The sequence below is a fragment of the Eulemur rufifrons genome, chromosome 3 (genome assembly GCF_041146395.1).
Source record: "Eulemur rufifrons isolate Redbay chromosome 3, OSU_ERuf_1, whole genome shotgun sequence".
Lineage (NCBI taxonomy): Eukaryota > Metazoa > Chordata > Mammalia > Primates > Lemuridae > Eulemur > Eulemur rufifrons.
Genome location: NC_090985.1, coordinates 78891070 through 78908453, shown reverse-complemented (window position 1 = coordinate 78908453; position 17384 = coordinate 78891070). Strand labels below are relative to the sequence as shown.

Here is a 17384-nt window from a genome sequence, read left to right as displayed (position 1 = left end):
TACGGGATTGAATACTATAGCCAACACTTATTGCAATGGCCATGTGATTAGTGATGCTAAAAGTTAGCTCTTACTTTCTTGATGCAACACGGAACATAACCAAATTCAAAAGCAATATTTTTGATGAATATTAATAAGCACAAAATAAAAAAAATATATTCTTAACAGTACTAATTATGCCAAATATGCATACCAATGTATAGGCTTAGTAAAATGTTTTAAACCTTGAAATCAATACTTTTTTTGATCCTTTATATCAATATTAGAATAAAATACATGCTTATGAAAATAAGTCCATAGCTATACATTTAATAGATTTAGAAGTTTCTGGAAGGTTCATTCTATTTCTGATGATCAGACGGGCCTGCAAGCAACAGTCATGGAAATTCTCTTTAATTTGTGTGTGACAGTCTTTGATAGCATAGGGAAGTGGATCAACTTATTTGATCATGTTCAATTCTACCATGTGTACAAAAGAATGATAAGGGGATACGACAGTATTATTCTCTTAAGAAAATATATTCTTACTTATTAATGAGTGAACTTTTAAAGAAAAATCTCACAGGAGAAGGTAATTGATAGACATTTACTGATTTTATATGACAATCATTTTATACAACTTAGTCTGACACTTTAAGCAACATATTTTATTTTCAAATACTACATACATTATTTTCTTAAATGTTTTTTTAACACTTTTAAAATAATAGCACAAAGTATACTCTGCTTTGAGAAAGAAAAATGTATTTTTTTGATTCCATAATTAATTATAAGATAAACATTCCTGTTCTGACATATCTTTGGATATCAAATACTTGGATAATTTTTAAATCAGTGTAACAAAACTTTTCGGCCTATCTTAAGTTTATTCAAGTACAAATCTGATAAATTAGATTTTTCAGATACCTAAAAAGAATCTAAATTTTTCCAAGGTGGATGTATATAGAGGACAAATGTACCAATTCAAATAAAGTCTAGTGTATGTCAATCTAGAAATTAGTATCAGTGTAATCTGTTGAAAATTTTGTACTAATTCTGTATCTACCTACCACCAACCCCAAAGGAATATATAATAATTATTATCATTATGTCATTTAAATTCTATTTTAATTTCAGTCTCTATGGAATTGCTCTTTTAAATTTTTTTTTTCTAAATTCAAAATTTCTGAAATTATTTGTATGGTGTAAAATATGAATCTCTATCCAGGGTATAAATAGAATGTATTTTTTTTGTTTATTTTTACTTTGTTTCCATAACATCCTTGACCTTATTTCTAAATTAAAAATGGGTTATTTTTCAATAAGGTGCAATTTGTTCATTTATATGAAACGTATATGGATTGAAAAAAAATCAAGATAAATCTTCATGCACAACATACAATCAGATTACGCCTGGACTATATATTTACGTGGGATCTGATAGCAATCAATGGTTTAGCTTCATTGCATTTCAAGATGTATTTGCACCCAGTTGTCCAGTGATAGTGTCCTCACCCTGGAAATAATTTAGTTGCAAATTGACTGGAAGATGGTGAAAATTGAAAGTTAAAATTAGAAATACTCATAATAAACAGCAGAAAAAAGGTCAGATGATGCCGCGCTATGATGAGATTGGAATGGCTGGTAAATGAGGTTTTGTGTTTGTCGTGAGATGTATGTGACATGCCTACCCAATGTCGCTGTAATATCCAGCCTCACAGAGGAGATTATCGGGCAAATTGATGGTGGAAAGAATTTTCTGTTAGATTGGGAAATTAGAATTGCACTCTTTTCTTTGATGTGTATGAGGCTCTTATATGTTACATTGCTCATCTAGGCAAAATTTTAAATCGTCTTTAATACCAGATATTTGGATTAACCTCATAAAACAATTGTCTTCTTCAGATTTGTACTATCATGTTCTGTGTACAGCCAACTGCTGAAACAGCTACAGCAAAGAGTAAATCACTAATAGCAGCAGCAGATATGTTGTATGTGATTAATTTTGTAATTTTTTCAATTTTTAAATCCATTCCTGATATAAAAATATTATTGGAGTTTCTGAATTATAACCAGTCAGCTTTTCTCAGAATTTTCAAATCTTCAGTGCCTAAGAATTTTAGAAAAGAGATAGGTAATTCGACATTAGTAGAAATAATGATTTTTTAAATTAGTGTTTGTGAATGGGAGTAGATTTGCTTTAACGTGATAAAGGCATTCTGAGACACCAGAGAGCACATGTTATTGATGAATCTTTCAAGGCCACCTAAGGTTATCTAAACACAAGACAGGAGTACATTTTAAAATATATTTATGAAGTCCACTTAGTTGGTGGACAAAAAAGAGTGTGCTTTTTGCCTTTTGAGATTAGCATCATTTACAAGTGCTTGTCTGGTTCTTTCTATGATTCAGTGGCTTTAGCGTCATAACTTTTTGAAAAACGTAATTTTTCTAATTTTGACATTATAAAGGTTTTTAAATCGAGCTTTTCTATTTTGGGGGGAATCAGGGATAATCACACCAGAGAAGGAGCTAAAAGTCAGTGTGGCAGGGGGGACCCAGTCACTCCTGCTGGCAAAAGAAGAGGATGTTGCAACAAAAAGGTCAAAACCTACAGAGGACAATAAATTCTGTCATGAACAGGTAAATATGTTTTTTTCCCTTCATTGCATAAATCTTTTTTTTAAAAAAAATTGCTCCTGATAGTTTCAAAGCCCCAAATGATTCCATGCTGTTGAATGCATGTGGATATTACAATTGGTGATATAATTAACTCTTGGTATTACTTCTGATGTTCAGAAGTCATAAAAATGTATTAACTATGTTGAAATAGCTAGAAGAGGAGATTTGGAATGCTCCCAACACAGGAAATGATAAATGTTTGAGGTGATGGATATCCCAGTTACTCAGATTTGATCACTGCACATTGTATGCATATATCAAAATATCACATGTACCCCATAAATATGTACAACTATTATGTATCAATAAAAAATACATTAACTAATAGTGGCCATGTTTGTTCAATGTTTTCCAGTTCTATCAGTGTCCTTATTGTAACTACAATAGTAGGGACCAAAGTCGTATCCAGATGCATGTCCTGTCACAGCACTCGGTGCAGCCCGTCATCTGCTGTCCTCTCTGCCAGGACGTCCTCAGCAACAAAATGCACCTCCAGCTGCATCTGACGCATTTGCACAGTGTGTCTCCGGATTGTGTGGAGAAGCTGCTTATGACAGTAAGGATACCAAATTTTGATGCACGTGTGACAGAATCTGTGTAAGAGCATCAGTACAAAATCTGTAACTAGTGGTTGATAGAAATTTATTTCTTCTGAGCTACTTAAGGCTCTTTTATGGGCTATGTTATAGTTATCATAGGCAAGGCCCATTTGTGGTCTCTTTTGCTTGGCAAAAAAATACGATACAGGTCCTAGCAGAGCTAATAACATATTTTTCAGTCTTCTTCTTATATCTGCAATGTTAATCAAAAGACTCATGTAAGCACCTTGAGTTTCAAACTTTCTTGGTTATCATTATCAAAAATTAAAACTACAAAAACCTTCAAACCATAATACAAAAGAAAAGAAAAGAAAAGATTATGACATTGCCACAGCATTGATCTGAAATTTGAAGGGGTAGCATTAGTCTGTGACATCCACAAAATGTCCTGCTTTGGTTAAAAAAAATATAAGTGGGATATGCCCCTGGAAAATGGGAGATGTGATGAAGTTTGTGATTTCTGGGGTACATTTAACATGAACCCCTTTGGTTTGCAAAGGTGCCTGTCCCTGATGTGATGATGCCAAACAGTATGCTCCTGCCAGCAGCTGCCTCCGAGAAGTCAGAGCGGGACACTCCTGCAGCCATAGCAGCTGAGGGGTCTGGGAAATATTCAGGTATGCCAGCTTGTAATTGACATCTGTGGAGAACATGCTCAGGAGCTTGCATTTGTGGTAGTACTTGAAGATTATTACTATCGAAGATTCTTTTTTTCAAGCATGGAGGGAAAAAAATGTATGACATTCCCAAGAGCCATATTTTCCAAAGCATATTTAGTATCTGGTTTTCTGTAACTGATCTTGGGGACCCAAGTGTCAGAAGCCCCAGAATATTCTGTATGTTCTAATTCCTGAACATCAAGGTTATGGCCCTTGGTATCACAGTGATTGCAGCATTGCAGCATACTGTAATAACCTTTGATTTGTTTTCTTTCCTATCCTGAGATTCCTTGAGGTCAGAGGTGATTTCTTATTTACCTTTATATGCTCAATATCAAGTTCAGTGCTCACCATATAGTAGTTGCTCAATAAACATTTCTTCAAAAAAATCAGTTAAGCAGAAACTTAATAGAGGCTCCTATTTACAATATTTATTGACCTTTAAGCAGTAGATATTCTTACTATAAAAGATCTGTTTGTGTTTTTTTCTAACAGGTGAAAGTCCTATGGATGACAAAAGCATGGCAGGTCTTGAGGATTCAAAGGCTAGTGTGGAAATAAAGAATGAGGAGCAGAAACCAACTAAAGAACCTTCGGAAGTGTTGGAATGGAATAAAAACAGCAGTAAGGATGTGAAAATCCCCGACACACTGCAAGATCAATTAAGCGAACAGCAAAAAAGGCAACCACTCTCTGTTTCTGACCGCCACGTCTATAAGTATCGCTGCAACCACTGTAGCTTGGCTTTTAAAACTATGCAGAAGCTTCAGATACATTCCCAGTATCATGCAATTCGGGCTGCAACAATGTGTAACCTCTGCCAGCGTAGTTTCCGTACATTCCAGGCTTTAAAAAAACACCTGGAAGCAGGTCACCCCGAACTGAGTGAAGCTGAACTTCAACAGCTGTATGCCTCCTTGCCCATGAACGGAGAGCTGTGGGCAGACAGTGAAACTATGGCCCAGGACGACCATGGCCTGGAGCAGGAAATAGAGAGAGAGTACGAGGTGGACCATGAAGGGAAGGCGAGTCCTGTAGGAAGTGACAGTAGCTCTATTCCAGATGACATGGGCTCTGAACCAAAGCGGACCTTACCTTTTAGAAAAGGGCCCAATTTTACAATGGAAAAATTCCTGGATCCATCTCGTCCATATAAATGTACAGTGTGTAAAGAGTCGTTCACCCAAAAGAACATTCTCTTGGTCCATTATAATTCGGTTTCTCACCTGCATAAATTGAAAAAGGTTTTGCAGGAAGCCTCCAGTCCTGTCCCACAAGAAACCAATAGCAACACAGATAACAAGCCCTACAAGTGCAGCATCTGCAATGTTGCCTACAGCCAAAGCTCAACGTTGGAAATCCACATGAGGTCTGTGCTCCACCAGACAAAGGCCAGGGCTGCAAAGCTGGAGCCCGGTGGTCACGTGGCTGGTGGGCACAGCATCACAGCAAACGTTAATAGCCCTGGCCAAGGGATGTTAGATTCCATGAGTTTAGCAGCAGTAAACAGCAAAGATACCCATTTAGATGCCAAAGAATTAAATAAAAAGCAAACTCCTGAATTAATCTCTGCTCAACCTACACATCACCCACCACAGTCACCAGCACAAATTCAGATGCAACTCCAGCACGAGTTACAACAGCAAGCTGCATTCTTTCAGCCTCAGTTTCTAAACCCAGCCTTTTTGCCTCATTTTCCTATGACCCCAGAAGCACTGCTGCAGTTTCAGCAGCCTCAGTTTCTCTTTCCGTTCTACATACCTGGGACGGAGTTTAGCTTGGGGCCAGATTTGGGCTTGCCAGGCTCTGCCACATTTGGTATGCCTGGCATGACAGGAATGGCTGGCTCCTTGCTCGAAGACCTGAAGCAGCAGATTCAAACCCAACATCACGTTGGCCAAACTCAGCTCCAGATTCTACAGCAACAAGCACAACAGTACCAAGCCACACAGCCCCAGCTGCAGCCTCAAAAACAACAGCCGCAGCAGCAGCAGCAGCAGCAGCAACAGCAGGCAAGCAAATTGTTGAAACAGGAGCAAAGTAACATAGCGAGCACAGACTGCCAAATCATGAAGGACATGCCGTCTTATAAGGAGGCAGAGGAGATTGCTGAAAAGCCAGAAAAACCAAAGCAAGAATTTATAAGTGAAGGGGAAGGACTCAAAGAGGGCAAAGACACAAAGAAGCAAAAATCCTTGGAACCCTCCGTCCTGCCACCCCGAATAGCTTCAGGGGCCAGAGGAAATGCAGCCAAAGCTTTATTGGAAAACTTTGGTTTTGAACTGGTCATTCAGTATAATGAGAACAGGCAGAAGGTACAGAAGAAGGGCAAAAGTGGTGAAGGCGAAAACACTGACAAACTGGAATGCGGAACGTGCGGTAAATTGTTTTCCAATGTGCTTATTTTAAAGAGTCACCAAGAACATGTACATGGGCAATTTTTTCCATATGGAGCGCTAGAAAAATTTGCTCGTCAGTACAGGGAGGCCTATGACAAGCTTTATCCGATTTCTCCATCTTCACCAGAAACGCCGCCCCCACCTCCTCCTCCTCCTCCTCCTCCTCCCCTGCCTCCGGCTCCTCCCCAGCCTTCTTCTATGTGTCCTGTAAAGATCCCCAACACGGTTTCTACTCCTCTGCAAGCTCCACCACCCACTCCTCCCCCACCACCGCCACCACCTCCTCCCCCTCCTCCTCCCCCGCCTCCTCCACCTTCTGCTCCCCCACAGGTCCAGCTGCCGGTTTCTCTGGACCTGCCACTCTTTCCTTCCATCATGATGCAGCCTGTGCAACACCCTGCACTGCCTCCTCAGCTTGCCCTGCAGCTGCCACAGATGGACGCTCTCTCTGCAGACCTCACCCAGCTCTGCCAGCAGCAGCTCGGACTGGATCCCAACTTCTTAAGGCATTCTCAGTTCAAACGCCCACGGACAAGAATTACAGATGATCAACTAAAAATCCTGAGGGCTTACTTTGACATCAACAACTCTCCAAGTGAAGAACAGATCCAAGAAATGGCAGAGAAATCCGGCCTCTCTCAAAAAGTTATCAAACACTGGTTTCGAAATACGCTTTTTAAGGAACGGCAGAGAAATAAGGATTCTCCGTACAACTTCAGTAACCCGCCTATAACTGTTTTGGAAGATATCAGAATTGATCCACAGCCCACCTCTTTAGAACATTACAAATCTGATGCGTCCTTCAGTAAAAGGTCTTCTAGAACGAGGTTTACTGACTACCAGCTTAGGGTCCTACAAGACTTTTTTGACACAAACGCTTACCCAAAAGATGATGAAATAGAACAACTCTCCACTGTTCTCAATCTACCTACCCGGGTTATTGTCGTGTGGTTCCAGAATGCTCGCCAGAAAGCACGAAAGAGTTACGAAAACCAAGCAGAAACTAAAGATAATGAGAAACGGGAACTCACAAATGAACGTTATATTCGTACAAGCAACATGCAGTACCAGTGTAAAAAGTGCAATGTGGTTTTCCCCAGGATCTTTGACTTGATTACGCATCAGAAAAAGCAGTGTTACAAGGATGAAGATGATGATGCCCAAGATGAAAGCCAAACGGAAGACTCCATGGATGCCACCGACCAAGTGTTGTACAAGCACTGCACAGTGTCTGGCCAGACGGATGCAGCCAAAACCACTGCTGCCCCTCCAGCAAGTTCTGGCTCTGGGACTAGCACCCCACTGATTCCGTCACCCAAACCAGAACCTGAGAAGACTTCTCCAAAACCTGAATATCCCACGGAAAAGCCAAAGCAGAGTGACCCCTGTCCCCCTTCTCAAGGCACCAAAACAGCCCTGCCATTAGCATCGACTTCCTCAGAGCCACCGCCGGCGTCTGCAGCCCAGCCTCAGCCACAGCCACCAAAACCGCCCCAACTTATTGGAAGACCTCCCTCGGCCTCTCAAACCCCGGTCCCTTCCAGTCCACTGCAGATTTCCATGACTTCTCTCCAGAACAGTCTACCTCCACAGTTACTACAGTACCAATGTGATCAGTGTACAGTTGCCTTCCCGACTTTGGAACTCTGGCAGGAGCACCAGCACATGCACTTCCTCGCTGCTCAAAACCAATTCCTCCACTCTCCGTTCTTGGAAAGGCCCCTGGATATGCCCTACATGATATTCGACCCCAACAACCCGCTGATGACCGGGCAGCTGCTGAGCAGCTCTCTCACCCAGATGCCCCCTCAGACCAGTTCCTCCCACCCCACGGCCCCCGCCACAGCTGCTGCTTCCCTCAAAAGGAAACTGGACGACAAAGAAGAGACCAACTGCAGTGAAAAGGAGGGAGGGAATAGCGGTGAAGACCAACACCGCGATAAACGCTTGAGAACCACCATCACCCCGGAACAACTGGAAATACTCTACGAGAAGTACTTGCTGGACTCCAATCCCACCAGGAAAATGCTTGATCATATCGCACGGGAAGTGGGGCTCAAGAAAAGAGTCGTGCAGGTCTGGTTCCAGAACACTCGAGCACGGGAACGGAAAGGCCAGTTCCGGGCAGTGGGTCCCGCGCAGTCCCACAAACGGTGTCCCTTCTGCCGGGCCCTGTTTAAAGCGAAGTCCGCCTTGGAGAGCCACATTCGCTCCCGGCACTGGAGCGAGGGGAAGCAGGCCGGTTACAGCTTGCCGCCGAGCCCGCTCATCGCAGCGGAAGACGGGGGAGAGAGCCCGCAGAAATACATTTACTTTGATTACCCGTCTTTGCCGTTAACTAAAATGGATTTGTCAAGTGAGAATGAACTGGCTTCTACCGTGTCAACACCCGTGAGCAAAACGGCAGAGCTGTCACCGAAGAACCTTTTAAGCCCTTCTTCTTTCAAGGCAGAATGCGCTGAGGAGGTGGAGAATTTAAATGCCCCTCCCGCCGAGGCTGGGTACGATCACAACAAAACTGATTTTGATGAGACGTCGTCGATCAATACCGCCATCAGCGACGCCACCACCGGCGACGAGGGCAACGCCGAGATGGAAAGCACCGCGGGGAGCTCCGGAGACGCGAAGCCCACTCTGTCTCCGAAAGAGCCGAAAACCCTCGACGCTTTGCCAAAAACAGCCACCACGCCGACCGCGGAGGTCTGCGACGACAAATTTCTCTTTTCCCTCACGAGTCCGTCGATCCACTTCAATGACAAAGACGGCGACCACGACCAAAGCTTTTACATCACGGACGACCCTGACGACAACGCTGACCGCAGCGAGACGTCCAGCATCGCCGACCCGAGCTCGCCAAACCCGTTTGGATCCAACAATCCCTTTAAATCCAAAAGTAACGACCGCCCGGGTCACAAGCGTTTCCGGACCCAGATGAGCAACCTTCAGCTCAAGGTCCTCAAGGCTTGCTTCAGTGACTACCGGACTCCCACCATGCAAGAGTGTGAGATGCTAGGGAACGAGATTGGTCTGCCCAAACGCGTGGTCCAGGTGTGGTTCCAGAATGCAAGGGCAAAGGAAAAGAAATTTAAAATTAACATAGGGAAGCCTTTTATGATCAATCAGAGTGGAACGGAAGGCACCAAACCGGAGTGTACCCTCTGTGGGGTAAAGTACTCTGCCCGCTTGTCCATCAGAGATCACATTTTCTCCAAACAGCACATTTCAAAAGTGAGGGAGACTGTTGGCAGTCAGCTTGATCGGGAGAAAGATTACTTGGCTCCGACCACCGTTCGACAGCTGATGGCACAGCAAGAACTTGACCGCATAAAGAAAGCTTCAGACGTGCTGGGCTTAACGGTACAGCAGCCAGGCATGATGGACAGCAGCTCCCTCCATGGCATCAGCCTGCCAGCAGCCTACCCCGGCCTCCCTGGCCTTCCTCCAGTCCTTCTCCCTGGAATGAACGGTCCATCCTCCTTGCCCGGATTTCCACAAAATTCAAACAGTAAGTCGCTTAAAGGAGAACCAGTCTAGTTAATTAACATCAGGCAGCCAATCACATGTAACCGAGAACAGGGTGCATTTTGATTTCATTAAGTGAAACCAATAAATATTTGAAGTATATATTTTATTGGCTATAGCCAATAACTGGGAATCAACCTGGAGCACACACAGAAAAATAAAGACTAGATAGATCCTAGCAGATTCTCAGAAATATATTAATATTAATTATTTATATCATTACATCTAAAAATATTTTTATATACTAATGTCAATACTGATTCCGATTGTGCATTCCAGCACAAACATGTGGCATAGTATTTAGTATACATATTAAGAAAGTGAAACATTAAATAATACATTCATTGGTATCTTAATTTATGTTCTTTATAAGGGGCAGGGGTTTTTGTTTGTTTATTTGTTTCTGTTAGTTTATTTTCCCCCCATAAGTGCCAGGGAAGTTCAAAAGTTAAAAGTCCCCTAGCCACAGGAATTCACTCACATTGTGCCTAGCAGATAATAAAGCTTATGTTTAAAGTTCAACAACTAAAAAGATGACTTTTGTGATAATTTTCAATTTAGCATTGCTATAAAATTTGATTTTTGTAGCATCCGTTGCTACTTGTTATCTAAATAAATTCAACAACCTTAGAAATACATTAGTATTACCCCACCCCTTTCTACCCCTACACACTCACCCCCAGCTAAGGTTGATAATTAAGGCATTACAAAATTGTAAACCTGTTTGAGGCAACCCCAGATGCTGAATTCAATTCTGTGTTCATCAAAAGAAATGTAATTTGTTGCAGGTTAGATTTTGTGAATCAGTACAGGTATTCAATTATATTAGATTAAATAAATTGAATATAGTATGCTAGGCAATCATGTAGCCAAAAATATAACAAAAGTTATCTATCACTCAAAATAGAAAAACATGGTTGTCTTATTTCTTCTAAGTTTTATTTTTCAAATTATCAGTGATTTTTTTTCTTTTGAAGAGGAAATTTTGACATGCTAAAGAGACTTGTCTAGAATTCACTAATTACATATATTTACAAAGCTTACAAAAACATAAAAGCTTTATTAAAGTTTTTCAAATTGAATTTTTTCATAAATTTTAAACTTTCAGTTCCATCTTTTCATTACAAAAAATAAAATTGCCGTTGTGATCTTAAGAAGTTATTCGTATTTTAACTTTTAGCTTGGAGGTGTGAAAACAGTGATATCCAATGGCCTCTTGGCCACTATTAGCTTATCTGGTTCCCTGTTCCGAATGACTTGGTTTTTGAGAGACGTGGAATGGAGCTATACATATAAAGACTGTTACTAAGAAAATGTCTGCAATGTCCCTTCCTTTAACTCTGATACCAACTCCCCTCTCTCCCAGAAGTACTTTGTACTTAATTATCTGGACAATCGTGGGGTCTTAAATATTAATAATAGAGCACTTAAATAATTAATAATTACATATTTTGGTTGTACATTTTATTAAGTTAAGTATAAGTGTTTTAAGAATAATGCAGGGGCAAATTCTTTTGCATATGGTATTAGTCTTATTTTCTAGTCCTACTTTATATACCACTGTGATTAATTGATACATAGAAAAGTGTCTTATGGGAAGAACTTCTATGATCCCTTATGTAAAATAGAGAGATTTTGATATTTTATATGAGTCTTGGTCCCTCTGCCAACTGCCCGTCTGGTTTGTCACTCTGATACTGGCACCCAAAGGGCCTGTATGACAGTGAGAAAGGAGGAGAATGAAGATGTTTATGAAATATTTAAACAAACTAATCTTTCCCTTCATTCTACTCACCATAAATATAATTTATATCTTCCCCCCCAAATATGGCCCTGTTTATAACTTTTAGCACTGCTGGGAAGATATTGAAGGCAGGCCCTCCACAGCTAGGAATATCTTTAAATGCACCAGGTAGTGAGGAGCTCGGAGCTGTTGTACTGTACCCATTGCTTTATTAAATCATGGACCAAAACAGACCGGGGAGTGTTGAAAAGAGAGAAGCCCCATGAACGTTGCTACCTACTGGAATTTGCAATTTCTCTCGACTTAGTCCTTTGTTTGTGAGAGATTTTAAACATTAACACAGCAGAGTTGCCAGTGGGGCCCTATCTAGGAGCCTGAGTTCCCATACTCCAGTCCATGTCTTTTTTTTTAAGGTTAACACATTGACTGCCATGAGAGTTGTATTGTTTTAGGTTAATTTACCTGTGATGGGAAATGCTGACTGTTTTCCCCGGGGCTCTCTCCATCTTTCCATCATCGTATTCCTGCTGCCTTATCGCTCATCAAACAATTGTCTTCTTTGGTATATGGGCAAGATAGACATACCAGTTAGTGAAATCCAAGGAGAAAATTACAAGTAAAATGTTTCTATATTTCTTACAAACCCTGGGCTTTTGCTACAATTTGTTATCAATATGAACATACCTTAAGAATATCACAAATTCATCTTGGACCCTTTTTAATATGATTTAGTTATGGAAAAGGCTTCAGCTTAAAGTCATCCCATCGCTTTAAAGGTAGGTTTCAAGATTTTGATTTGCTGGGAATCTCTGAAAAAGGGCCCCAGTGAATATAAGATGGGCTCTAAAGTAATGAGTTTGTCCAAAGGCTACACCCCAAAATTAGCTTAATTGTAATGGACATGTTCAGTTTTAATATTTATAAACCTCTAAATTTCTTGATGTAAACATACATTTTATTTTACTTTGGGGGCGGAGAATTGCTCTTTTTGTTGAATAGCACCTTTAATGCTCATAAAATTTTCTTACCTTACTTCCAAGAAGTCTTCAAATTATTTAATCATTCATGATAACTAAGAAGGCCCTTTCAAGAATAATATTTAAAGTATTACAGGGGTACAGATGTTTTTGGTTATAGGGATCACTTTTGTAATGCTTGAATCAGGGTTATAAGCGTGCCTATCACCCAGACAGTGTACACTGTACCCATTAGGTAGTTTTTTGCCCATCCCGTCCTCCCCCCTCTTCCCTGATTAATTTCTACTGAGTTTTACTTCCCTCTATGTACATGTGTGCTCATCAGTTAGTTCTAGTTTAACAGTGAGTACATGAGGTGTTTATTTTTCCACTCTTGAGATACTTCACTTAGGATAATGATCTCCAGTTCCATCGAAATTGTTGCAAAAGGACTTAATTCATCCTTCTTTGTGGTTGAGTAGTATTCCATGATATACATATACCACATTGTGTTAATCTACTCATGAATTGATGGGCACTTGGGTTGATTCCACATCTTTGCAATTGTGAATTGTGCTGCAATAAACATTCGAGTGCAGCTGTCTTTTTATAAAATGACTTCTTTTCCTTTGGATAAATACCCAGTAGTGGGCTTCTTGGACTGAATAGTAGGTCTACTTTCAGTTCTTTGAGGAATCTCCATACTGTTTTCCATAGAGGCTGTACTAATTTGCAGTCCCACCAACAGTATATAAGTGTTCCTTTCTCTCTGCATCCACGCCAACATCTATTGTTTTTGGACTTTTTAATAAAAGCCATTCTAACTGGGCTAAGGTGGTATCTCATTGTGGTTCTAACTTGCATGTCTCTGATGATTAGTGATGTTGAGCATTTTTTCATATGTCTATTGGCCATTTGTCTATCTTCATTTGAAAAGCTTCTGTTCATGTTTTTTGCCCACTTTTTAATGGGGTGGTTTGATTTTTTTTTTTCTTGCTTATTTGCTTGAGTTCTTTGTACTGAGTTCTTAGTCCTTTATTGGCTGTGTAGCTTGTGAATATTTTCTCCCATTCTGTAGGTTGTCTATTTGTTCTGTTGATTATTTCCTTGGCTGTGCAGAAGCTTTTTTAATTTAACCAAGTCCCATTTATTTATTTTTGTTGTTGCTGTGATTGGCATTGGGGTCTTCTTCAAAAATTCTGTACCCATATAATACTTTGAAATAAAAAAAAAAAGAATGGAAAAACGAACACCACATGTACTCTCTATTAAATTGGAACTAACCGATGAGCACACATGTGCACAGAGGGAAGTAGAATTCAGTGGAAATCAACCAGGGGGGAGGAGAAAAGGGGGAGGGGCAAAAACATATCCAACGTGTACTACGAACACTATTTGGGTGTGGGGCACACCTTTAGCCAGGACTCAAGCATTACAAAAGTGATCCATGTAACCTAAAACATTTGTACCCTCTTAATATTTTGAAATAAAAACAATTATTTTGCCAAAAAAACTCAAAAAATGAAAAAACAACAAAAGCATAAAACAAACTGTAACTCAGCTACTGCAGGCACATTTTCTCAGAACCTCTTAAAAACATGTGGTCCAGACTGCCGGTCACACATACTTGGCTCAGAATAAACCTTTTTAAATTATAACAAAAAAAGAGTAACATTCATCATTTGTACCTGCTTTCGAAACAGTGGCCCGGACCTATGTTCAGTATCACTACTTATTATTGCTCATTTTTTAATAAAATGATTTATTTTCTGCTTAATTTTTTTTTTTTTGCATTTCAGTTTTTCTATCACGATCATATATAAAATGAGAGAATGACCATAGAATATCACTGTATACCTATATACCTAGAAAAAATTAGAAAACCTTAAATCTACATTTTATCCTTTAGGATGTTAGCTTCCTTTGGGATTTTTGCTCAAAGTGAATAAAAAAAAATTACTTGATTTTTCTATTTTTAACTTATTTATTTTATCATTTTAAGCAGTGTCTGACTTTAAATGTTCCATTAGTGTTTGGAAATACTGCCTAAGCTGATTTCCTTAAATGGAACTTTAGAACATGCCTTTGCATTTTTCTCATACTTCATTGTAATTTACTAGCACATTTGGGGTAAATCCAGATAAGAGTAAGTCTTTAATAATTTTACCACAATTGTCTTTGGCCCCACATACGTAATTATTTTTATTTTCAACCTCAAATATAAACTTCTCTGAGAGACCTAGGTCAAAGAAACTTGGAGAAAAGACAATACAAAAAAGTGCATTGTGAGGCAGGCATTTCCTTCTGAAAGCATTACTTTCAAGAGTAGGTAGCTATTTCAGAAAAACAAAACTGAACAAAATGATGGTAGTATGAGATTATTTATAGAAAATTTTTTATCCCTAAGTGAAATCTCTAAGAACTGGAGTAGGAGTTGGGAAATGGGAAAGGATGTATTTTTAGCATTGCAGCTTTATAAAAGACATAAAATTTGGTAAGTATTTAGTTTTAAATTACCACCATATATTCTGTATTATGATTATTATTCAGTTTTTCTCTTTTATTTCTGGTTTTCTGGGTTCTTTTTTTTTTTTTTGCTGCAAATTTTTACAGGCTTCTTTCTTTTACTGGTAAGCACAATGCACATAAGTTTATTATCTGTTTTCTTAAAAATTTTATTTAGCTGATAATTTAACTCAGTTTTTTCCTCAAGATGTTGAATTCCTAAAAATCCCTGATGACCTTTGACTATATTATTTAGGATTCCTATGAAAGTCTTCTGAAAATTTCCATTGCTTCATAATATGACCTCTAGATAGGAGCATGTAGACCTCCTCTGATGGGAAAGCTTGAGTCCACAATTATTGATCCATTTTGCTTTCTTACTACTATACAATTGGTAGGTTTTTTAATGCCTCTTAGTTTCTTAAAATTTCTCTTATCTTAAATTCTCACATCAGAGAGACAGGTGAGCCAGTAATTTCCTCAGATTTAGGGAGGAAAATGCACTAAGTGGAAGGGGATGCAATCATTTAGTATCAAGTTGTACTGTTACTAGGCCTAGAACAAAGGTTGCTTTTGTGAGCAGGCAAAAGAAGCTGGCTACCAATGTAGCGTCATTTTAACAGTGCAATCGCTGAGACCTGAAATTTTATCATTCGATATTCATTCCTTTGACTTAACGTATTATCCTCTGTTAAATGGAAAATAACATAGACTATCATGAACTCAGAATATCGTAGCAGGAAGGAACCTCAAAAATTATCTAATGTAGTACATATTGAGCCTTTTTAGTAATTTCAGTGTATTTATTTCTTTGGTTCTTTCTTGCAAATAAAATTTTATAAAGAGGCAAATGGAAAGAAGATGATGCCAGACATAGTAGCGCAGGAAGAAAGGTGAGGGAGTTGTGCATGTGGCCCCCAAAGGCAACTTCACAGTTTTCCTTAGGGCTAGGACTAAGTCCCAGGAATCTAAGTCTATTACTAAATTGGATTAAAGATCAGGGCGTTTACTCATTCATTCCTACCATACTCCTGCAAAGCTTAAGCCATTTGCATTTAAAATTATTTTAAATGTGTGAGCCAATCTTGATTAAAATGTAGGTACTTGCTATCATTCTTTTTTCCTGGAAATACAATGCTATTTTCTTTCTTTTTTCTTTTTTTGCACTTTGAATATTTGATTATTTAACCGGTGAAATTGATTCAGTTAAACCAGAAGATAAATTTGAGTAGCAGCTAATAAAGTTTCGTCTCCAACCTATCTATCCTTGAGGCATAGATTTTTCTCTGTCAAGTACCTAACACCTCTAGGACTCAATTTTCTTATTTAAAAATGAAATTTTTAGCATCTTCCCACCCTGCCCCACCACCATGGAGGTTGTTGGGAGACTGTTCCCTTACATGATGGAAACTCCTCAGAGACAATTGCTGTTACAACTATAGAAATTATTCCAAAGCAGTTCAGAGGAGAGTTGGGTGTGGTAAGGTTAAAAAGAGACGCAGCCAGTCATAAGCTGGGCTAACTGAGAGTAATCTGATAATGATAAAGGTCAAGGAGAGAGTGCTGTTGAGGACTTCACAGTATCTCGAATGCTTAGCCTATGAAAAGGTTTCTCCTTTGGGTACAACCAATTTAAAAACTAGCTATTTTTCTAGTGAAAGAAATAGAAGCATGCAGTTTCCCCATCACATGTGCTTCATTTTTTAAAACACCCATGTGTTGCATTTAGCATAGAGGTAAGATTGTGACCAATATTACAAACATGGTTCCATGAAATCCTAGGACAGATTCCTCTACAGCTGTGCACTCAGAATTAAACTTTATTCACCTTCTCCTGGTTAATTCTTCCATCAGCCCACCAAGTCGTCGTCACCGTCCTCGTCATGACCATTTGGTAGTGAGCCTTCCCTGTTCAAGAATGAACTACTGTCAGTCACCCATTAGGCTTCTAGTCTGTTCCTTTTGCAACCAACTTTATTTGGCTCTAAAAACATCTTCAGGAGCGGTACAGGCTTTTACAATTCCCTTTTCATCCTGAGCTGTCCTTCAGTTTCCCAGCCAACTACGCAGCTCATAAAAATGGCTGTGTAATAGGTTATTGCCAGCCACAACATTATATTGGGTACTTGAAACCCAGCGAAACTCTCTTCCATTACTATAGGAGTCATGCTGTACCCACACGTGTCTGCCTACTGATCATTTCGTTTCCCTTCTCTAATGAGGTAAGAATCATTTTGGCGTGCTACAAGCAAACCTGGAAGAAGCATGTTTTGCGGGTGGTAAAGTTGAGTGTTATGATAATATATGCAATTCCTATCAAGTACTCTGTTAGCCAAATT

The 17384-nt window shown here is 39.4% G+C and overlaps 1 protein-coding gene across 2 annotated transcripts in view; it reads left to right on the top strand.

The window, feature by feature from the left end:
* ZFHX4 (zinc finger homeobox 4) overlaps window positions 1-17384 on the top strand; it is a 180841-nt gene that overhangs the window by 158559 nt on the left and 4898 nt on the right. For both annotated transcript variants that reach the window (XM_069465514.1, XM_069465513.1), the window contains exons 7-10: window positions 2489-2622; window positions 3017-3217; window positions 3760-3877; window positions 4415-9823. In XM_069465514.1, the coding sequence (XP_069321615.1) occupies window positions 2489-2622; window positions 3017-3217; window positions 3760-3877; window positions 4415-9823 (5862 nt within the window). The remainder of the gene's footprint in view (window positions 1-2488; window positions 2623-3016; window positions 3218-3759; window positions 3878-4414; window positions 9824-17384) is intronic.